General features: G+C 35.1%; 1 protein-coding gene across 1 annotated transcript in view; it reads left to right on the top strand.

Annotated features, from left to right (window-relative positions):
• Nucleotides 1-25444, top strand: part of VPS13B (vacuolar protein sorting 13 homolog B) — a 754271-nt gene that overhangs the window by 629209 nt on the left and 99618 nt on the right. Inside the window, exons 40-42 of the mRNA XM_069465462.1 lie at nucleotides 10826-11022; nucleotides 20476-20657; nucleotides 21763-22112. Of these exons, the coding sequence (XP_069321563.1) occupies nucleotides 10826-11022; nucleotides 20476-20657; nucleotides 21763-22112 (729 nt within the window). The remainder of the gene's footprint in view (nucleotides 1-10825; nucleotides 11023-20475; nucleotides 20658-21762; nucleotides 22113-25444) is intronic.

Genomic DNA, 25444 nt, shown 5'->3' with positions numbered 1-25444 from the left:
TTGCAACAGAGACCATATGACAAATAAAGTCTAAAGTATTTGCTGTATAGGCCTTTACAGAAAAAGTTTACTGACCACTGATCTAGTCTAAACATTTGACATTATGACAAAGCTTTATAAATATGCTAAGCCTGGTTTTTGTTCTAAAATATTTTAAGATTTTTAAAAGTTATTCTCTGATCCTTATTGACTTCTTCCCAATTAGTGAGGGTTACCTATCTATACTATAGTTCTCTCATTGTCAAGGGTTATTAAGAAGCTATTATCAATGATTAGCATATTTTTAACTTTTTAGCTTTAAAAATAATCATATAACAAGTTATCACATTGTAAGTATTGCTTATTTGTTGGGTTTCATATTTTTGAAAACCTACAAAAATATGAGAGTCATTATAATGAGGTAAAAAGCGCTTCCTGGGTTCAAGAATCCAGGAGGCCCAGCTCTACAATTTACTCTCATTGATATCCTTGGCAAGTTGTTTAACTCTCCTGAGCTTTATTTTCCTGATCTGTAAAATGGATTTTTACTCTGATTAAAATTTATAGAATTATCATTAAAATTGAATATAATAATGTAAATCTTCACACATAGTGGGCACTTTAAAATATTATTTCTCTTTCTAAAATATAAGCTTTAGAAAGTAAATCTTATATTTATGTATCTTTTTAGAGTTGGAAAGAGCTAGAGTAATCTCATCCCATCTTTCAAATTTTTTATGGATGAGGAAACTGAGGCTCAGATTGGTTAGGTGACTTTAGCCCAAGGTGACAAAACTATTTAACAACTAAATTTAGATTAGAAGTAAGCTCTGTCTGATACCCAGTTATTGTCTTTATAGTATACTATGTACTTGACTGTGTTTGATACAAATGTGTAAAATACCTAACAGAGATGAGACTAAAACACAGTATGAGTTTAGGGTTTGTAGTTTTATTGAAAGAAACCATAGATTTGTACAACTGCCTCTGCTCTGAGTTTTAACTCAGAAGTTCTTAATATATTTTTGTTATTTCTCTTTAAGGAAAAATATTATCTTGAAAGATGTATTACACACCTGCATTTGCTTGAAACTTGGTAGCTTGATAAATTGATAAGATAAATGGGTCATATGTTAAGTTTTTTGAAAAACCAACCCAAACATAGATCCTAATAAAAGAATGTTACACATTTCCTTTTTAAGTCTAAAAAGTATTTCTCAGGGCTCTTAAATTACCATATTCTGATACCAAGGGAAAATAAAATCTGGACTTAGAGTCTTGTTTGTACTTAGAGGGTTTTCCGGACAGGAAGGCAGTCTTGATGCAATGCAGTAAGCCACAATACCAGTGGGGCATTACAGGTGAAAAGTCTGCAGCTGTACCCCTTCACCGCAATGTATTACAACTGTATGCTGGAATATTTCCTGTACAGAAATAGGGTTTGGTTAACTTTGTTTCCCAAGAGTAGATCACATTAAAATGTTATAAAATCATGATTTCCTGCATTTGAATACTTGTGGTTTCTCAACTGGTTCCAATATTATAAGGGTTTTGGATTTTTTTGTATGACTTCTATTAGTTGAAGATGTATAGAAGCTTTGCTTTTCCTTCTTCAAAATCAACTAAAAAGCAGACACATACAAAAAGAAATAATATTATATTATAGGCTAAAACGTTTGAGCTTGCAAGCATATTTGTCTTTTATCTAATTATTGGTGGAGTTTTTACAATGAAGAGAAACATAAAAACCAAATTCCATTACCATAATACATTTTTTTAAATTATTAACTATTGAAAAGTATCCCTACTCAGTTTGAATTTATTCTGTGTGATGAATGTGTCTCCTATTATAAATTGTAAATAACTGATTGTAAGAAATGTTCTTTATGTTTAAAAAGATAGTTAACTTCTAACACATTCATAAGAAATCTCTTATTGTGTAGGGTCAAAGCTGGTTATTTTTTTTTTAGCTTATTAAGGTTTTAATGTTTACATTGCTGTCCATTCATCCCTATTTCTACATATGCACTGTCTTTTTCAGTCAGTCTATTTTATGCTCAGACATCACTTTGCATTTTTTAACTATCTACTTACTTTCTTCCAGTCATCACACCTGTTATTGGTTCCACATTTTTCAAGTAATCTCTGTCTAATCATTAATTGACCACTAAGCTAACCAAGTAGAGACTTCATTGGGCACACAATAAAGATTAGAAACTTTACAAAATTAGTTCATAAATATCACTAAACAAATAATTAAAACATATGGCAATGCCAGTAATCCCTGTGGAAGGGAGAGAATCTTATTTTTACAGTTGCCATTGTTTATTGATAATAATATAATTAATGTTATGTATTAATATAAAATTGTATATCATTTAAAATGTCAAGTCGTCAATAGAAAATTATAAGATATGCATGGCCTATGTATAGGAAAAAAGCAATCAATAGAAATTGTCCCTGAGAAAACCCAGATGTTGGACTTATAAACATGCTTAAGTCACCTATTTTAAATATATTCAAAGAACTAAAGAAAGCCATGTCTAAAGAACTAAAGGGAAGTATGAGAATAATGTTTTACCAAATAGAGAATATTAATAAAGAGAAATAATTTTAAAAAACAAATAGAAATCCCACAGTTGAAAAGTATAGTAGCTGAAATGAAAAATTTACTAGAGAGGCTCAACAATGGATTTGAGCAGGCAGAAGAAAAAATCCTAAAATGGGTCAACTGAGATTATCAATTCTGAAGAATAGAAAGAAAAAAGAATGATGAAAAGTGAACAAAGCCTCAGAGACATGTGGTATAACTCCAGGTATACCTACCAATATATGCATAAAGGGAATCCCAAAATGAGAGGAGAAAGGGGAAGAAAGACTATTTGAAGAAATAATGATTGACCACGTCCCAAATTTGTTGACAAACATTAATCAATACATCTGAGAAATTCAATGAACTCTGAGTAGAATAAACTCAAAGATATCCATATCTAGACACAAACTGTCAAAAGATAAAGTATTGAAAGCAAAAAGAGAGAAGTAATTTGTCACACATAAGGGATATTCAGTAAGATTAACAGCTGATTTCTTATCAAAATTCAAGAAGCCAGAAGGCAATGAGATGATGTATTCAAAGTACTGAAGGAAAAAGACTGCTAATGAGAAAAAACCTGCCAAATAAAGTAACTTATAAATGACTGGGATAAATGGCAAAAATTAAAACATATTCTCCATTTAGATTGCTTCCTAAGAATCCATTGTAAAGAAACTGGAACTGCAAATTATAAAATGACACATTATTAGGTCTATTTTTCTTCTTTAATCTAAAGATAATTAAAGAGCAAGATTTACAGCTCAAAGATCTGCCACTTACTAAATGTGTAACTTGAGCAGGTTGCGTAACTTCTCTAAGTCACAATTATCTGTAAAATAGGAATATTTTCCTCACTAAGATAACGCATAATGAAAATCTGTAAATCTGTAAATTGTAAAGGGCTGTTCAAAAGTCAGTTTCTTCTACCAAAGCTGACATCACTATTACTATTACTGCTACTACCAAAAACACAGATGATGGCGAAGCAGCTGTTCTTTCCCGTGCTTTGATCACCTGGTGACTTGGCATCCTGGGAAATCTAGAAATGCAGTGGGAGGAATGATGAAGACAGTGTCCTCTACTGTAACCAGGCTTTAATAACTGACTCCAGGATGGAAGCTGTGGCTTAGTATTCACTACACAGTCAGCTACCCTGACTCTATTTTGTTAAAATACAAAGGAAAGGACAATTGAAGCAGACTGATAGGATACATCAGTTACTAGACCTCCCCTCTCTTTCACTGTTTATTAATATTGTGCACATACATACAGAGAAGACACTGCCTCTGTATCCTTTGCCTAGCTTGATTAGTAGGACTGATGGGCAAAGGGGTAATGGCCTAGCTTCAGCAGCTCCTGCACAAAGAAATCGGAGCTATTCATCCAGGAGGACAGATGGGCAGTTGTAACCTTGCTAATAGTCTTGGCAGTACTATTAAGTAATAAAAACAAATTAAGTGCCAAAATATTCTTTGTACCAAAAATATTTTTAAATGGCCAACACACATGCAGATCTTCCCAAATTAGCCATCAAATGGAAACAAATTGTGGAATAACATTTTAAATGCAAAAATACATGTGCTCTTACCAACTGGCAAATATACAACCTAAAATATATTCATATGCAAAGCCCACATATGCTTAGAGTACAGTTTATTATGTATGGCTGGCTAATTTTTTAGGTCCTGTCAAATAATGGATAGGAAAACAAAATGTAATAAAAAAAATATATAATCTTGACAGTCATTTGAAATGTACCATGTGTTACATGTGGAATGTTTTCCAGTGAAACCAATTTACTTGTTCCCACTTCTCATGACTCAGTACTAGATATTCAGGCTTTCTAAACTATTTTTTGGCAACCAAACTTTCTTGGAATAGTCATCTTTCCTTCAGGTTATTCAGTACAAACATTAATAATAAATCCTCAGTTATAGATATGTAACTAAAGATCATTCACGTCATCTCTTTCAAACCTAAAAGCATATAATAAAGTTATTTTAAATAGATCATACAAAATAGAGCCCAGAATTATTCCTTCAGAATAATTAATTGCTACCATATGAAGCTATAAGCACAATATGACCACATTAGATTTTTAGTTTAATTATGTCACTACTAACCTGAAGACTAGTTGGGCAATGTCAACTTCTAACTGAAAGACAAAGGAAAATTAGTGAGTAAATGCAAAATTTGTTAAAAAATGAGTGTGATAGGAACATAATTTGAATGAAAGAACCAGTACATAAAACAAGACCTTTCTAGAATAAAAGACTGTTATAGAAGGTAACACTGTTATCTTTTCAGCAAGCATCTTCATTCATTAATTTACATACTACTTATTAAGCATATACCATGTACTAGACCCTGTGTTATGAGTTTATTGGAGAAATAGCTAGAGTTCTTTAAGACTATTGGTGCAAGAACACATGGCATGCAAGCCAGGCCTCAAAAAGTAGCAGTAGGCTACTTCTAGAACCACAGTCATTGTCCCTGTCCATCCTAGATCAGGACTCTATTCCAACACATGCCTCACTTCTCTCTTTTCTAGTCACTACCCAAACTGTAAGATTTATCCTTTCCTATCTAGATACTCATTTGTATCTCTTTTTCCTACTCGTACCAACCTCTGTCTTCCTCTACCTCCCACTCCCTTTCGCTGAGCCCTCTGGAACACCTGCTCTGTGATTAGTAAAATCCCCTAAACCTCAGCCTCTTCTTCAAGCATTTCTTCTACCCCATTGCCTTCAATGAAATCTTGCTGTCTCCTGGGATGCTATTCACCACTGCAACCCTCTGAAGTGGAGGCTGTTTATTCCCTCACATCCTTTTACCTCAAGGCCAGGAGGGGAAGTGTTCTTGCTCACCAGTGTCACCTGCCTTTACTCTCCTACCCTCATATAAAATGCCAGTCTTCCTTAAGACTAACTCTAACTAATTATATCATCCTCACCCCTCTTTGTTGTTGCCAGCTACTTTGTGGTCACTCTCTTATTCTCTCACAAGTCCTTGGCCCATGGCTTCCAGCCTTTTTCTTCACTGTCATCAGCATTCATGATCTTGTCTCACTAGGGATCTCATTAAACTATATGTTAACCTATAGTTCTCTGATTTCTCCCTATCCATCAGCTCACTCTTTTTATGTTCTTTTTTTTTTTTTTTTTTAGGTAGAGATGGGGTCTCACTCTGTTGCCCAGGCTGGAGTGCAGTGTCACAATTATAGCTCACTGCACCCCTGAACTCTTGGGCTCAAGCCTCACAAGTATGGGACTACAGGCATGTGCCGCTGTACCTGGCTAATTTTTTTTTTTTTTTTTTTTTTTTTTGGTAGAGAAAAGGACCTCATCATATTGCCCAGGCTGGTCTCACACCCAGCCTCAAGTGAGCCTTTTGCCTCAGCCTCCTGAGTAGCTGGATCATATCCTCTTTTAACCAGTTTACATACTTAGTTCATCATTTAAAAGACCCTTGTGTAAATAAATACCCTGAACTTCACTGCCCTCTGTCTTTCTGTTATATGCTCCTGACAAAAGGCTAATGCTGGATGACCCCATAACTAGCTCATCAGCACCGTTAGCACCCTCTTCCACTCTCCAGAATAGCCAGTATGTTCACTGGCATGGTTCATTGGTGCCTCCAGGTTGGCTTGTCTGAAAATGAACTTGTGATCTCCTCTCCTATACCCACATATACCCAAATCATTCTTACCTGTCCCAGGAAATGACATCAGTCTCCACTTGATTGCTTAGGCCAGCAACCTGTGAGTTCTCCTTGACACTCTCCTCTCACTTCTCATATATAGTCAATCAGTAAGACTTATTAGTTGTTAAGTCCCAAGAACCTCCCACATACCACTCCAGTGCCACCAACTATACCTAAGCTCTTAATACCAACATTTCTAGCTTACACCTCCTAATTTGTCTTATTGCATCCATGCTTCGATCTATTCTCTGTAGTAGCCAGAATCTTTGAAAAAAATAAATTTGATTACATTACTTCTTTGCTTAAAACTCTTCAAAGATATTCCATTGACATTAAGATAAAGTCCAAAATCCCTAACGTGGCCTAAAAACAATATAGGTTTTATTATCCTCACTTCACAAATGAGGGAACTGAAGCTCAGAATCATTAAATAAGTTCCCCCAGGTCATAGAGTAGTGACTTAAATGGCAGGGCCAGGATTTTATTCCAAGTATGACATCAATGAGACTTTTTTTTTAGGATGGAGAAATAAGATAAGGATTATATATCTATATAGTTTTCCTTTTATAAATGTATGGCTCAATATATATTTGAATAAAATTACCTTTAAAATGCTAATTATACTCAGTGTTGTTATTAGCTTTTGTTTTGAAGTATTGAAGACATATACAGTTGGCCTTTCATATCTGTGGGTTCTGCATCTGTGGATTCAACCAACCATGGATTGAAATATTCAAGAAAAAAAATTGCATCTGTACTTAACATGTATAGACTTCTTTTTCTTGTCATTATTCCCTAAACAATATAGTATAACAATTATTTAAATAGCATTTACATCATATTAGGTATGAGTAATCTAGAGATGATTTAAAGGCTATAGGAGGATGTGCATAGGTTATATGAAAATACGATGCCATTTTATATCAGAGACTTGAGCATACACAGATTTGGTCTCTACAGGAGATCCTGAAACCAATCCCCCAAGTATACCAAGGGATGACTGTTTATTCTTATGATGGGAAAAAAAGGAAAAGTATGTGACTTTTGTAAATGGGTTTATAAGCACACAATTTTATTCTTAAGGGGTTTTATTTGGTGTGAATTCATTAATACCCTTTTATTAACTGAAGAAAATAGGGTATATAAAGGAAAATCCTGACAAACGCATCACTGACCTATTTTGGGATATATTTCTATAGTAGTTTTCTATTGTTTTCTAAATTTTCAGAGTAGCTGAGAATGTTCTAATTGAAGTATGTAACCACAGAACCAGCTTCACACAAGTTGAGAATTAAATAAAGTCTGTCTTTGGCATTCTTCCACATCTTTTATTTTGAACTACCACAATTCCTCCTTCTCTAAGCCCTACTGTTGGTACATTCCACTTTCATTGTCCCTAAACTGCCTAATGGCTTCCCACAATGATTCCCAGATTGGACAGCTTAAATTATGGACCTGCTCCAACTCTTGACTTGTACTTCAAAACTTATTAGTACTTTTTCCTTAAGGCCTTACTCTGCTTTCCAGCGTGACAGCTAATTTTCATAAGCTATTATATATTAATTTTAATGTAGAACTTCTGGAGATAATGCCAGAAACAAGTAATTTTTTCACCTTATTTTCTGTATAAACTCTTCACCAAGAAAATTATGTTGAACTTTACATTCCATTATTTGTATTACAAAAAACAGTAGGTATATTAATATGCTTTTTCTAAATTCATTTGCCCTCTTCCACTGAGATTTTTATGTCTCTCTAGGGGTTTAGACCCCACTTTCCACATCCTGCTTGAGAAGGGTAAATAATTAAATACCTAACATTTCATAAGCTCTTACCATGTTGTATTAAATAAAAGGCTTTGTCTCAGACTCAATAGGTCTGACTCCAAGGTTCATACTTTCATCTTCTTTCCATCTTCTTTGGAGAGAATCTTTAATGTGTCAGGGATGGGCTGACTCACCCAGTATGTGTATATTCATTCATTCATTCATCAACTCTTTTTGAACATTTGCTGTATACACTATGCCAGGTGCTGTAAAAATCCAAAACTTAACCAAATGGAAATCATTCCCTCAAGGAATGTTGCCACCAGAGAAGACATCATGTAGAGAAATAACTACAACATGAGGTATACCGTGATAAGAGCTATGAAACAGATTCCCATTTTAAAAAGTTATTGGTATTCAGAAAAGGGAAAGAATTTTTCCATGTGGGGAGGTGAAAAGGCTCACAGAAAGGTGGCATTTGATTTGGTCCTTGATGGATGGGAAGGATTTAGACATGAGACAGGGAGAAAGTAGGGAGCATACAGGTATTTCAGGTTGAGAGAAAATACAGGAACAATGACCCAGAGAAGGGAAGTTAGAGAAAATTATGTCATGGAAAGCAGGAAGAGAATTTCAAGAAGTGGTGGCTAAAAGTGAAATGCCATGGACATGTTACTTATCACTGACCAGAACAGGTGCCTCTGCTTCATTATACTTAGCCTCTTCTTCATATCCATTTTGTTCTCCTTTCTTTCATCCAACATATCCCCACACATGGATGCTCAAGTCACTAAAGGAGAGAAAAGAAACTTCGTTACAGGTGGAGGTAACATTTATTACTATTGAAAGGTTAAGAATCACTTATTTAGGAAAGAAAGGTTCAGGAGAAATCTATTCATTCCAGGAGCTTTTTTGAGATCCTATTATGTCCCCCAAAATTTTAGATGCTAAGAATATTTTTGAAAATTGAGTGCCATTTCTGCCCTCAAGGATCTCAGAGTCTATTAAAGGAGACAAACATGTAAATAAATAATTGCAAAGTATGAGTTCTATGATGGAGTAGTGTACTAGGTCTAGAGATGACACAAGAGAGGCAGTGATTGTCTCTGAGGATGGTAATTAGGGAATGCTTCCAAAAGAGGAAACACATCTGAGCCCAGTCTAGACAAATAGGACCAACCCACATGTTCTTATTTTAAAACTAAATATTTTTAATTCAGTAATATATCCTGGATGTCTTTTGTGTTAATATATGTAGATATTCCTTATTTATTTTAATAGTTGTATAGGAATCTATTCTATAGATCTGCATGTTACATTTAACCAATCTTCTATTGATAGATATTTGAGTTGTTTTCACTTTTCTTACCAGTACACACAGGACTGAAGTAAATACACACATATGTATACATACATATATATGTGCATGCCCACATACGTACACACACACATACTCTTGCATTCTCTTTAAAACCAATTCTTAGAAGTATATTTCCTAGGTAAAAAAATATAAGCATTTTTAATAGATATTGCCAAATTACCCTCCAAAAATACTGTGTGAGAATTTTTTTCCCATATCTGTACAAAAATTAGAGCTGTCAATCTTTTTAAACTGCCAGATTAAAAAGTAAAAATATTACATTATTGCTTTAATTTGAATTTCTTTGAGTATTAATAAAGTTGAATATTTTTTCATGTTTACTGGTTGAGTATATTTCTTCTGTGAACTAATTGCTGTCAGGTTCTGGGATTTTACCCTATGCAAGATAACAAGGTATCCTATTAGTGTTTCATGGATTCTGGCAAGAGACGTAAGACTCTTGGGTCAGAAACAAAGAACTTTATTGCATGTGGCATAACAAGCAGCATGAGTATCATGTTTGCATTGGTTCTCCTTCCCCCTAAGTCCCACAAGGGCAATGCAAAAGGTCCCCAGGGAGGTGCTTTGCTTGCAGTAGATATTTGGCACAGCGGAGGAATATGAAAGTTGTTAAATCCACCTCTTTCCATTTTAGAGCAAATCTGCTTTTTTGTACTGATATATGCTTACATATCATTTCTCATTGATTTATTAGAGCTCTCTGCTATCAGAACAAATATCCTTTGATCTGCCATTATTACCTGTCTTATCCTAGTTTGCTTTTTAAAATTTATTTTTATCATAGATTCCATGTCATACATAAAAAAGGCTGCCCTATTATAAAATTTTTAAAAATATTAACAAATTTTTTTTCTCTTATGCGTTCACTTTTTATCTTTTAACATTTTGATCCTTTTGGAATTTACTTTTGTGTAAAGATTGATATAGGAACCCACTTTGATTTTACCAAATGACTAGCCAGGTCTTGAAACCTCATTTTCTATCTTCCCCCTACTTATTTGAAATCTTCATTACATACTAAAATTTAGTCTCTACTTACCTCTTTTTCTGTTTTTAATTCTGTTCTTTTAATCTATCTGTATGTTATTACTCCAACCTTATCTTTTAATTACTATTGGTTTACAATACATTTGACAACTTGTAGAATTTGTTACTCATTATTTCTTTTTTATTTAAAAAACTGTGGCTGTTTTCACATATTATTCTTGAGTGAGTCTTTTAAAATAAACCATATGAATATACAGTAATTATGAAAAGAAATTCTGAACTATCTTTTATAACCTTGTCTTCCTTTAAAAGTCTTAATGTTGTAACTTTTATGAAGGTTTAGTTTGAATTTCAGCAAATATAGAAGCATAATCCCTATTTGCAACTTCTAATTTATTTTATTTTGTTTTAACATAGGTTCCTTGTAGTTTGGAATACTGGGATGAACTCCAGAAGATTTTTGTCGCATTTCGAGAATTTAGTTTGTCTGAAAGCAGAGTTTGTGAATTGCAATTGCCAGATATCAATCTTGTGAATGACCAGAAGAAACTAGTATCCTCAGATCTTTGGAGAATTGTCTTGAACAGCAGTCAAAATGGAGCTGATGACCAAAGGTAATTCAGTGAAAGATGAGATAGTGACATTATGCTAGGAAAGAATAATCAAGTCATTTCTTATCTAGTGACACCCTCACTTAGCTGTATCTCAGCTGTCTAGCAGCTACATCTGTCTGAACTACAGATGAGAACCAGGAGGGAAAACAAAATCTGATGTTTCAAAATCTGTATACTAAAAATCCCGTGTTTTACTTAATAAGACAACTCTATGAGCCCTCACTAAGAACCTGTTCCTTATATAAAACAAAAATGCAAAAAAAAAAACTAAAAGAAAAAATCCTCACCAGTTATCCTGAACCCAAAAATATAGAAGAAAAGAGCCATACACACCCCTCAATAGACATTTATTGACTCTGTAATCAATATGTGTAATGAAAAACCCGGGGCATTAAAAAAACGATTAATGAATTGTCGCCTTCTAAAAGGCAAATATTAGAAATATTTCTATCTTAAATGGTTTTTGGAAACTTTAAAAGACACGCCTCCAGACATTAGGGAAACTTGGCTTACTAACCAAAAAAATTTATACTCAAAGGATTTCAGATAGCTGAAGTTTTTTATCTAGCTATAAGATCTCTTTGGCCATAATGAATTTCTAGAGCTATAGAACAGGTATTCTAAATAAGCAGTCCCCAACCTTTTTAGCATCAGGGACCGGTTTCATGGAAGACAATTTTTCCATGGATGGGGGTGGGGTACAGGGGGAAAGTCGGGGCAGGGGAGGAAAGGGGGAGCCTGGGGGGCAGGGAAAGGTGGGTAGGCAGAGCTCAGGCGTGGTTCTATTTTCCTAACAGGCCTAGGACAGTACCTGGCAGTGGCCAGGGGATTGGGGACTTCAGTTCTAAATCATATCCCCAGAACTTTCTGTCCTACACCTCCTACAGGATATGTGGTGAGTGGTAGAAAGGGCCAGATTATCCCCATCTCAGTGTTTGCCTGCATAACATATTCATTGACTTATGGTAGAGAAAAATGGCTTCAGCAACGGTTCTTCAGCATTTCTAGCTTACACATCCCTAAGCCTTTTTGCACATGCTCCCATAAAAGACAAGAAAAAGACAGTAAACCACAATAAGTGAAACAGTTCTCTCAGGTTATATTCTATAATGTGTCCTGTGAGGCTGTGCTGTTCATTGCTGTCAACGCCCTTCATTGCAGTTCTGAAGGGTTGGCTCTAGTGTCATCTTATTCCTTTCATATAATCCCTCCTTCAACCCCACCCACCAACAACATTCTGACACTAACAGAGAGAAAAACATCCACCATTCTAATACCCTGCAAATCAACAGCTTTCTCCTTTTCTACATTACCTTTATTTTTGCCCGTACATATACATGCTTTTACAAGGTTATAATCATACCATATCATTGTGTATCCTGATTTTTACTTTATATTACAAATAATTGTGAATGCTTTTTCTTTGGAAGTGTTTATTATTTGTCAACAATAATATATGTTCATTGAAGAACATTTGGAAAATAAAATAACACCACCCATAATCTGAGGCACACTGAGGTAACCTCTGTTAACATTTAGGTTTGTAGACTCACAGTCTTTTTTCACTGATGACCTTGCATGCTTGATAATAATAATGTGTTTTATATTTCATATATTCTATTTCTAGGTCATTTGGGCTCTTTAAAAGTTGTTACGTTCCTAGAATATTAGTTAGTAATATAGAATTAGTGAAAATATATTAGAGAAGTAAGGTCTTGATTCTACTTGCATATAATGCAGCAATCAAAAGGACACCCATCCTGTGTGGAATTAGCAGATAGATAGAAAGACTGCCATTTCTAAGTTTAGGTTACCTGGTCAGATACCAGGAAATCTCAGAAAATAGAGCTATGGATGATCAAACTGATTTTTAAAACTTCGAATTTTATTAATAGTATGCTGGTGATTTCTTGATTCTAATTATGAAAGAATGTGTTTTCATCATTGAAAGAGCATTTTAGACAAGGCTAATTTCTATGAATTTGAAATGTTTATAAAAATCACTTTTGTGATAGGCTTAACACTGTAGAAATGCAGAGCCTTTAGGGAATAGAAATTTATGTAGGCAATCAAATTCAGGCAATTTTCACCAAGTTTTTGACATTGTAATCACAGATCTTTTGTCCTCACCAGGAATTTTTCAGCTAATGTTTCGCAACTTACTTCACTTTAAATTGTTTGGGATTAATCATTTTTCAGGTAGAAATTAATATTAATGAAATTAAATTAGAAGAGTTGGTTTAAAAGTCAACATAATATAACACTATTAAGATATTTTTCAAAAGGGACAGTAAATAAATTTCATCCAATTTCTAGAAAGAAAACATCAATGCTTTGATAATATATCAACAATTCATGCAGACAGAAAGCTTTTACAGTTAGCTTCAGTATATTCTGTCACACGAATAATTTAAGTCTGAACAAAAACCTGGCACTTTTATGATTGGAGATTGTCTTATCATAAGTAATAGTCTTCAGTGGTTTGAGAATACACATCAAACTATTGGACATTACTGGAAGAAAGTTCACAAAAATAAGTCTCGTTAAGTTTTGTATTTAAAAAAGAAGAGTCTCTTGCCTGCAATTGAGACGAAGTTGCTACAGTGTAATGGCATCGCTGTACATATGAAAACAGCGGTAGTATTTCATAGAGAATTTCAAGTTAGAAGACCTGGGTTTAAGTCCTGGCCCCATTAGCAAGTGCTGTTTGGCCTTGAGATACTGATATCTAAACTGAACCTTTAAGGAATGAATAGGAGCTAACCAGTTCAAGGGATGGCAGGGAGCCTTTAGTGCAAATGACTGCAGACAAAAGAGTCAATAATCACATCCTACTATCTTTAAATAATGGTTTGCTTGCTCATATGGGTGGTAATGATTATGATTTTTTGTAGGGAGCTTTTGAAGTAGAGTAGATGTTGACCTTCAGACTTAGTTTTCATAGTAGTATTGACCTTTTGGGAGCCTTCCCCTTCTAGTTGCTGTGTACTAGATGGGAGGCAAGAGATGCAGCCTCTGGAGCCTTGGTCAGGCTCTCCGCTTCAGCTATTTATCTTTAGTTCCATCAGTATGTATTTGTCCATTGTTAAAGCCTGAGTAAACCTCCTTTATCAGTCACATTCTGATAGGAAACAGATGGCAACTCAGACAATGATTGACGTAAGTTTAATGAAAGGACTACAAAAGTATGGATAAGATAGCCAGTGTGGTGGCTCATGCCTATAGTTCAAGGCTGGCCTGGACGATATAACAATACCCTGTCTCTTAAAAAAAAAAAAAAAAAAAGAATGAGCAGGGTTAAGAGATGGTGCAGTACCCTGTGGCTATGAACCCTAGGAAACTGTCCCATTATTAGGTATAAAGGAGCTAAGCAAGAGAGCCACAACTCTAACTCAGAGTAGTATTTGTAGCTGTTTTTGATAGCTTGACACACTGATATATAGAGACCTGGCTGAGAAGGAGCAAGGAAAATACATGCCCTTACTTCATTCCCCTTCTGCCTTCTAATCTCCTGTGGGTACCTCACATTGACTGAACCCAAGGACAAGCCAAAGGACAAAGCAGCTTGTTGATGTAGTCCAGGAAGGTGGGGAAAGGTAGACGGTGGATCTAGAGAGCAAACAGAAAATATCCAGCAAGCACACAGTCTTATTTGTAATTTGCAGTTTCTTACCCAATGACTGGCCCTGGGAGGAACAAAAGAGAAAAGGAGTCAAGGGCCCTTCTGTCAGGCTATGGGCCACCCTACCAGATTCCCTGGGTTTGATATCAATCAGATGTCTTCTGATGGACCAGAATAACTTTTTGCTTTAATTTTCCCCTCTTACCTTTACCTCCAAAGGCGTAATTCCAGAAGTACTCATTTTGGCTATGTGAAATCACACAAATTACAGGCATGTATCATAACACAGTAATAACAGTAGATCTTCATATATATCGCCAGTTAACTTTGTTTTAAGTTGTTTGATGGTAACATTGAACTCTGTTGATCTGTGCCAAGTCTTTGGCGCTTTTTTGTCCATATTGCATGGTCCTTTCTTAACATTAAAACATGTGAGAGCAGATTGCTTACGAGAACTTTTTATCCCCATCCCCAAAATGCCAATTCATGATGGGAGGCATCCTGGAAAGAGAAATGGCCTAAGGGTGTGTGGCTCTTCCCTTATGTGATGAAAACTGAACCTCTGATGAGTTTTTTGAAGTTTTCTCTTTCTCTCTCTCTCTTTCTCTCTCCCCATGTGTGCAAGGGTGTGTGTGTGTGCGTGTATTTTTTTCTTCCTACTCCCCTGAGATCCCATAAAAGAAATCACTGTCCACTCATATTTGGTCATCTTTGAGACAGTGATCCACAGCTCTGTGTGTGTGTGTGTGTGTGTGTGTGTGCGCGCGCGCGCACGAGAGAGAGAGAGAGAGAGAGAGAGAGAGAGACACACACACGGGAGGAACTGCTTTTCATTTCCCAAAGCCTCGATTCTTCCGTATGTAGACAGTGGAATAATCAGAGAAAGAACGCTGGTAGGTAAGTCACTGAATAGTTTCTTTTCCCTCTACTGGTTGAACTCTCTCCTACCAGAAGGTAACTGTGCCCCCCTCCCCCACCGCCCCCGGCACTAATATTGTTCCTCTCCATTTGGCTACTTGGGTCTGCATTTTTAGATATACCTAGATTTTTTGGATAACTGGTTTTTTTTTTTTTTAGTTTTATAAGCCATTCAGACATAAATCTTGACATTGGAACTGCTTTTTCACCTTAGTCACACACACGTAAAATCCAGGACTTATCCAGAAAATTCTCTCCTTATTTTTTTCTTACGGCTAAACCTGAGCATTACCTTCTCTTCCTTGGGTGAAGGAATACTTACATTTTTTCCCCAAGTCTGCTTTTGAGGTCTTTTGCTGTTTCCTTTTAGGTGGTGATTGAACTCTATGTAAGAAACCCTCCAAGGAGTAGATCTTTTGCCATCTAGCCCTTCTCCCACATATATTCCCCAAAGTACTCAAGTGTTCTTCAGGTCTCACTTAAAGTTCTAGGCCAATGGTACTGACGAGCTCTGTGTGTCATGTTGCTTATTCTATGAATCTTGGGAAATGACTCTGTCTTCCCTTTTTTTCTTAGAGTTAAAGGAGTCCTTTACTGGAGGGCTCATTTAAGGCCCTCATTCACACTACAAACTGCAGCCCATTGCTGGGTCATGAAATAACTTAGCAGGTTGCAACTGGAATTTTTTAAATAAAATAAAACAGAAAATATCAGTATGAAAAAGAAAACTGTTGTGTGATTCCATTTATATGACATAACAAGAGTAGTCAAACTCATAGAGACAGCAAGTATAGTAGTGGTTGCCAGACCCTGGGTGGAGGAGATAGTGAGGAATTAGTGTTTAATGGGTATGGAGTTTCAGTTTGGGGGAAAAAAAAGTTCTGGAGATGAATGGTGGTAATGGTTACGCAACAGTGTGAATGTACTTAATTAATGTCATTTTAAAAAGTGTACACTTTAAAATGGTTAAAATGATCAATTTTATGTTATCTGTATCTGATCACAATAAAAAATATCAGTGTGTATCATATTTTCAGGAAACCTTTTTCCCCCTGATTTATATATGTATATTGGGTTACAATAAAAGTGTATTTGTTATTTGGGATTAGTTAAGACGTTTGAAAAATGACAGCTCTAAGGAGTAGAGAGAATGTGGTGTGGCAGGCACATATATCTTCCTGTGTCCGCTCTGGTCCGTTCAGCCGTCTGTCAGGATGGACAGAGCAGTGTTAGTCCAGTGGGCAGGAGAGGGTTTACGTGAACCAATGAGAGGCAGTGCCACATTGAGATGAACGCCCATGTGATTTCATGAGGTCACTCTTGGGTAGCTAAAGATATTTAATGTTAAGCTAAGTAACCAGTATGATACCTTGTTTTGCCAACAAGAAAATGAGGAATGGCTTTTTTCCTGTTATTGAATGGTAGACATCGTGCTAAGTAGTTCGTATGCAGTATCTCATGTAGTACTCAAAAAGTAAGTCTACTTGCCATACTTATTTTATAAATGAGAAAACTGAGATATAGCCAGATGAAATAACTTGTCCAACATTACAGTCTAAATGATAGCAGTGTACACATTTTAATCTAGGTTCTCCTACCCCAGTCATTCTCTGCTTAATCTCTACACTATATTTTCCTATATTACAAAACCCTTATTACCACAGAGGGATCCAGACAGAAGCTCAAGTCTTCATCATTCAAGTCAAATCATTGTTTGGTACCACTGTGCTGGAGGGGTTTACCCCAGAATGATACTCATGGGTGAATCTTTAGGGATGTGTTATACCTGAGTCCCTACAGTGCCATTAAGATAGAATCAATCTACATCTAGACATAGGGGACACTCCTTGTTTAAAGAATTGATACCCTTCTATAGGTCACCTAGGACAGTTGATAAGTAACCATTTGGCTAAAATGAAGGTATAGATATGTAAAGCTCCTGCCATAGTTTCCACTATTTAGAATATTTCCACTATTCTAAAAATTTGAGTTTATACCTGAACTTACAGATAATTTGAACAAACACTGAATCTTGAGTTCTGCTTATTACTATTTGAGAGGTCTTGCTTCTAGGAGCCATTTTCCAGCATGTTAGAAGTGAAGAGCACCAGAGAAATCTGTATACACTGTCATTGCCCATGAATTTAACCTATTTTGAAAATCTTTTGGGAAAAAGGGAAGTGTTGAAATATAAATATTATAGATTGTAGGGTTTTTTTTTTTTAATTTTCTATTTCTACCTATTATACATCTCATAAATTATGTTTTTCCTTTTGATATCTAAATCAGATCAAAGTCCATTGTTATATCTAATTAAGGAAATTATACAAATATAGCTACTTTAGTCTCTATCAGGGTCATCACTCATATTTATGACTATTTAGTTCTTTTTAACCCTTAGGTCTTTTTAATCCTTATGTAAAAGGTAGGCACATATATGCTACTTTCATAGTAGATAATGGTGATCAAGTTGAGTATCAAAAAACTATAAATGTGCTGATTCAAAATATAAAATATATTCAGATTATATTATATTTTGTATTTAAGAAATGTTTGATTTTGATGACTCAAATTTTTAATAAATAAAACTATAATTGTTTGAATCCAGATTAACCTAGTAATTACTTTAGTCAGGATTTCAAGATTGAAAGAGTATTGCTGACCACCTGAGTATGATTTTGTGATTTTTTTCTATATACCTAAAAAAATCTCTAACCATTGATTTGTGTGTTTAATTTAGGAAAAATGAGGAATTAATCAATTTGTTATAAGTAAAGATTGTATCAGATTCTCATGATGTTTTGGCAACCTTTTCTAATATGTTATGTAATAATATCTGCCATTCTCAAGAGACAGAAAAATAAATCTTGGAAAATCTGAGTATCAAAAACTATAGTTGGGGCCAGGCGCGGTGGCTCATGCTTGTAATCCTAGCACTCTGGGAGGCCAAGGTGGGAGGATTGCTTGAGGTCAGGAGTTCGAGATCAGCCTGAGCAAGAGCGAGACCCTGTCTCTACTAAAAATAGAAAAAATTAGCCAGGCATGGTGGCAAGTGCCTGTAGTACCAGCTACTCAGGAGGCTGAGGCAGGAGGATCGCTTGAACCTAGGAGTTTGAGGTTGCTGTGAGCTAGGCTGATGCCATGGCACTCTAGCCCAGGTGACAGAGCAAGACTCTATCTCAAAAAAAAAAAAAAAAAAAAAAACTATAGTTGGCAAGAAAAATGCTTCAGATAAACACCTCAATTGTGCATGCACTGTTTTAAAATTGATCTCATAGAACTCTCACTTGGATTTTTAATATTTTAACATTGTACCCTATTTCCAACAACTTCTTTAAGTAGTATAATAAGGAAAAGAGTTCAAATGTGTAAAACACATATATAACTGATATATTTTGTTCTTTTTGAATAAATACCAGTTTTAATTTTACTTTGCTGATGAAATCTTTTATTTGTAACTGCACAGATAAATTCCTAGAAAGTTGCTTGGATTAGTGTACCCATTTATAGATGTTTTTAGAATATACTTAGCTGCATTTTGTGCATAGCATTTAGTGAATAACCTAGTGCCCCATAGTCTGGTTTTTTTGATTTTTTTTTTTTTTTTTTTTTTTTTGGTATGCAGTGGAGATTTACTAGCATTGCAGTAAATACCACCACATTACTGTAAACTCTTTGAGGTTAAACAACTCAGTAAACATGTTGGAATGCTCCTAGCTTTCATTTCCACCATTCCGTTTCACAACCTCTTTCAAAACTCAGCTGAAGATTCACACCTCTGAGAATCCCACATGATTCACCCCACACCATTCTGAGTTCCTCTTATGTTTCCACTCTGGCAGCATTTCCAACTTTCCTACTCCTGGGTGGTGGTTCTGTTTTGTAATGTTTGTAAATGTCTACATATTGAGTATCACCAGTTAGGCTGTGAGTTCTTTGAAAATCAGGGGCTTATTTCTTTAGTTTTTTCTGTCATAGTTCTCCCTGGGATACTGTAAATCACAGTGTTTGTTGTCCAGGCTCCTCATGGATTTGGGAGCCAGGCTACTGTAACTGCAGAGCAAATTTCAGATTGGAGAGAAGAGGGTGGAGGATGGTGAGGGGAAAAGGGGAGCATCTACTTAGTGATCTGCAAATAATAGGATGCACCTTTTTCTCCTTCCCCACCCCCGCCAAAACCCCCAAATTCCCAACTCTCATGCTTTCATTAGCACTAATGCAATCTAAGCAGCATGCTTCCCATGCACACCAGGAGCCACCATGCACAAACATCTTCCTTCCTATGGATGCCTTTGCTATTCATTTCAATCAGATTTAACTGTATAAAATGATGTTAAGAGGATGGGCAAATGAATTTGAGGACCCACACAGTGTAATTGTCCATGGGACCCTAGTTCTTCTGGACATGGTCATAACTTTTACGGCACCTGGTACAGTATTCAGGGGGTGTTCAATAAGAGTATTGACTGACTCAGAAGGGAATATGGATATGGACAATCTGGAAAAGTAAAACAAAAGTGAAACATTTATGGTGACACTGAATGTGTTGGGTTTTTTGAGCAGCAGAGTTATACTCTGAACTGTGTTGGTCTTAAACTAGTATGAGAACAAATTGCACATAAGTTATGTGAGATGTGGATGGAAGAAAATTGAGTTGGAGTTAGATCAACATGACCTGGGGGTCAAGGAATCCTTTGAAAGTTTCCTGCCAACAATTCATAGAGAATAATCGACATGAACTTAACTTACTTTTTAAAAATAGCTAGTTTATGTGAGTAAATACAAAAGAGTTGATAACATATTGACTAGGATTTGGGCTATTAGCTTGAAAAAGTCTTACTGAAAGGCATTTGACTTACATGATCTTGGGAAATTTAAGTTATTGAACTTGTTTTATTACTTATTTCCCATAGCTCTGCAAGTGAATCTGGTTCTCAAAGCACTTGTGATCCACTGGTAACTCCAACAGCCCTTGCTGCCTGTACCAGAGTCGACTCCTGCTTTTCCCCATGGTTTGTGCCTTCTCTTTGCATTTCCTTCCAGTTCGCTCACCTGGAGTTCCACCTTTGTCATCACCTTGATCAACTAGGCACAGGTACTCTTTCCCTTAGCATCAAATAAACATCCACTTATTACTAACTGTTTTTTCTTTAGTGTTCTCAAGACAAAAATCATAAATTTTTACTCACGTAATTTATTTTCAGGAAGTATAAAGTGAACAGTGGCAAAATTATTCTGAAGTTGATTTGGTACAACAGGTGTGCTCCTTACTTTTGAACCAGCTTATGGACCTGTTATATAAGTTACCACTGGTATTGAGCTGACATGTTTCTGCATACTTCCTAATGAGAATTTTCAAAGAAGCGACAGAAATTGTAGATTTTAGTATTATTCCAATTATGATGTCTTTGAAAGAAGTATATCTGCTTTTGTTCTGTATTCTGAGCCATTATATTGGTAGCAAATAGTTTCCAAAAGTACTTGATATTGCCTGATTTCAAAAGCATGAATACCTTCTACCAAAGATGGGCACATTCTCCAATTAATTTAAAGGAGTCTCATTTTTACAAGTTTAGAAGAAAGAAGTTTACATTTTACCACACACCAAAAGTAGCCTTTTATAAATTTGCTCATGTTACTTGAATAATTATTTCTAATGCATTATATTCCGTACCAAACCTTTTCTAGTTAATACATTTGGATTCAGGTATTAGGTTTTCAGCCTACATGTAATGGAAAAGGGGGGAGAATCAGATTAAAACCAAACATAGCTGCTGTTAAGCATCTTGCCTTTTCAGCAAAAATGTAGTTTAATCCGCTTTTTCTAACTCTCTTTGAGTCATGTTTTTGTTTTTGAGATTTGGTTAGTAGATACAGAGCGGTTTTATAAAACTCTCCTTAGATAGTTACCTCCTCTTCATTTTATTTGTTGTCTGCTGTGATCAATTTTTTGTCTATGAAAGTGAAAGTAACCGTTGGACAGTATATACTTAAGAGACCTGATTGGATAGTTTTGTTTGCAAATATCAGATGATAATTCAAAGATTATAATGTCTTCAAGAGAATATTTGAATTTATTAAACACCAAATACTAAATTGAGTGATCTTTTTGTGAATAATTTAAATGTCATCTCGCTCTTTATTTTCAGAAAGGATTGGCTTATCTTAATTGGTATTTTTCTTGTTTGTTTTCTTGACAGCTCCACCGCAGTACCTACAGCCATTCATTTCTGATAAAAATGTACCATCTGAACTAGAATACATGATTGTTTCCTTCAGAGAACCACACATTTATCTTCGACAGTGGAATAATGGTTCTGTCTGTCAGGAGATCCAGTTCTCAGCTCAAGCAGACTGTAAACTTCTGGAGTGCAGAAACGTTACTATGCAAAGCGTGGTGAAACCCGTCAGTGTCTCTGGACAGATTGCAGTTTCCAGTGATGCCATAGAAAAGCTGCTTGACTGCACCATGATGGTTGACTCTGTATTTGTAAACTTTGGACAGCATGTAGTTCATTCTCTAAACACTGCAATACAAGCTTGGCAACAGGTATGCACATTCCAGAACAGTTTATAGTTTGGCCACATAGGATCTTTTATTAGGTACTGTATGTTATCACTTCTAATAATAAGTTAAATTCAAACAAAAATGTGAGAGAATGAAGAATTTGATGGACACCATAATATTTGAACCTTCTCTGTTTTGGCAAAGTGATGCATGTTCTTTTTGAAAAACTTTGGAATATATGGGTTCTCTACACATGCATCAGAGATCATGCCCACATTTTTGTGACTAATGTACCACATCTGTGTGGAAAGTAACATATTCCCAGAAATTTTTTCCAAGTATTGTGGCTTTAGTTTGCCAAACCTTCAACTTAGCTATGTATCAAATTGTCTAAGTGTCCATTGCAGAAATGAAAAACCTGTGTGAGCCTTTTTGATAATAAGCATTCCATCTTTTCAAACAAAAAATGCAGTGAGATGAAATATGTGAGCACAATATAGTCTTAATCTTTACGATCATTCTGCCTTTTTGATTCACTTAAAAGCATAGATAATAGATTTTTAGATTAGAGACTCTTGATTACTTTAATAATTTTTACTTTATCTCTTATCAGAAATTAGCCATATCAAAAAAAGGAGAAGTATAAATCTATGATAAATGTCATATTTAAAATGGGAAACCTATACATACCTACTAATATGAAAGTAATGTCACAGAATGTTTGAATGCTACTACATTTAGCCATTTAAGAACAAATCTCTTCTGCTTCTATTACTGATTTTCAGTGTTGTGTTTCCGTCAAGTTTGAGTTACTATTTAAGCTGAGACATTTCCCCACATTTTGTATATGTTACGTATATTTGTGTGAAGCCAGCTCGCCAAGAGAAATGGCCCTTCATCCCTCACTGACCTTTTTTGGGGACGGGCAGTTAAGGTGGGGAGGGGCTTTTGTTCTCTAACTTAAGAATTTTTATGGGAATAAACTGTTTTCTTTATATGCATGAAGACCTATACAAGACTAAGGAATTAATTACCTAACATGGCACTACAATAGCAAAGGGAAAGAAGATAACACATCTGTTTTATATTTTAAAAATCTTTTTTAAGGGCATTCCATGGTTTTCTTGTTGCAAAGGACATGCGTAAAATAAGAGCTAGTGTGATCTAAATCTTTGCAGCTGGTTCAAATAGCCATGTGAAAAAAACCTCCATGGCTCCAATTTCTGTTTTTTTGTCATATTTTGAACAATGCATTTAATAAAAAACAAACCTAGAAAATATAAAAGAGTCATTGATAGAGCATTTAAACTCAGATTTTTTTGTCTTGGTATCAGAGACATCATAAGAAGACTCATGTACAGCAACTACTGCAAAATGGCCTTCAGAAATATCAGTTTCCTGCTAGGGTAAAAATAGTCTCTTAGAGCTATACATATAAATAAAATATGGTGCATAAATATTTAAATGTTTTAAACCACATCAGAGTGTGAATGACTGACTGGCTAACACAGTGCCTTGAAGGAATATTCTGAGTTTTTTTAAAAAATGGAATTGTATATTTGATTAAGTAGAGCCATATGTCACATAGCATATTGCTGACAGGTACATTCTATGAATAGTTGATTCTGATTTATACAGGGATTTGGCAATGTTAACATGAGCCACAAGAGGATATACTTCTGTAATTGTTGCTGTAATTTTCTTGTTTCCTCCCATGTCAAGGGTACTTGCCACCAAGTTTTAATGTGGTAGGCACCTAACCCTGTGTGTTCTAAAGTAAATACAAAAGTGTACTACTTTGAAATTATGGGACATTTGACATTGAAATGGGTTTATAGAGGTTTATTAAGTTCTTTGTTTCGAAGATATTCTGAATGTGGTTTGTCCCCTTTAGAAGAGGAAGTTTAGTTTCCCAGACTTGGATTTTATTGTGTGTATAATACTCACATACAGTATAATTATTGCCAGTGAAAAATTTGAATGTAATAAGCAGGCTAAGTGATTTGAGTTCTCTACATACCTTTTATTGGATCCATATCAGAGACAAGTCATTTTTATCCAGTGTGGATGGACCAGTCAGTTGAAGCATGAAACAATTTGGCCTTCCACCTTTAGGTCATGAGTTCAAGATTAACAGAAGCCTTCATCAGTGTCTGATTTCTCTGGCTGTAGATTTTTTTTCTCTTTTATAAATGGTGACTGTTTTGTGAAACAGATTAAGGACCCAAAATGCCACTTGCAGTTTGCTTTATGTTTCTATGTCACTTTCCCAGATTTGGACAAAATAGCATTTAAAGGGTTTTTGTTTTGTTTTGTTTAATTAAGGCTATACTCACGTATAACCTTCTCTTACACCAAAATGGTATCTCTGTTTAATTGCAAATTTAATTGTGACACTCCATGAAACTTAAATGTGAATTAGCCATCTTTTAATCACAAACCCAAGTGAGCATTCTGCGGCTCAACATATATGATGTCACGTAAAATGTATAGGAACTTTTTTATACTATACCAGGACTTAAAACATTCCAAGAAATGCTTAAACTTATTACAGTTATAATGAACTCCACAGATGAAGCAGCAGTAGAGAAACAGTTCCCTGAGGACTTGCGTATTCTTTAGAAAAATGTAAACAACCCCCTTGTGTTCTTTAATTTACATTTTTTCCTAAAACCCTCATCATTTATTACAGGTCAGTTTTTAGATATGAGGAAAGCAATATGATTTTTTTTTTTCTACTTAAGCCCCATCTGGTAACTTAACCTCTGTGTTACCAGCAGATTGATCCCAATTCATTATGAAAACTGAGTTTTAATCTCAGGATGTGTAACTAAGTGGGAGATTGGAATCATATCCCTTTCTTCATGTCTGTACTCTTAGACTGAAAGGAGAGAAAAGTGTTTACAAGGAAAGCAGTTTGTGTTGATTATATAATGCTAAATGGAAAAATCTCATCAAAACTAATTACACACTATGATTCCAGTTTGATTAAAGGTTTGTAGATAAATATATAAGATAGGATTGGATAGAATAGACTAGAATAGTAACAGGCAGGATATCCAGAAGAGAAAAATTGCTTGAAAAAAAAATGCAACAAACTGTTAATAGCAGTTATCACTGAGTATAAGATTAGAGATTTTTTTAAATCCATACTTTCTGTATTTTCTAGCTTTTGTACAGTGAACATATATTACAATTATAATTTTAGAAACTAAATCTACCCAGCTTTTGTTTGTTTCCTAAGTGTTTATTGAGTACTTACATAGCAGGCATTATGCTGGGTACTGGCAATAAAATTGTAAATAATACAGACCTAGTTGCTGCCTTTATGTAGCATAGAGTCTAATGATGGAGACAATACCAAACCCATAATG

The sequence above is a fragment of the Eulemur rufifrons genome, chromosome 3, assembly GCF_041146395.1.
Source record: "Eulemur rufifrons isolate Redbay chromosome 3, OSU_ERuf_1, whole genome shotgun sequence".
NCBI classification, from domain to species: Eukaryota; Metazoa; Chordata; class Mammalia; order Primates; family Lemuridae; genus Eulemur; species Eulemur rufifrons.
Note: the sequence above shows the minus strand (reverse complement) of the source record. Positions and strands in the feature narration are given on the sequence as shown.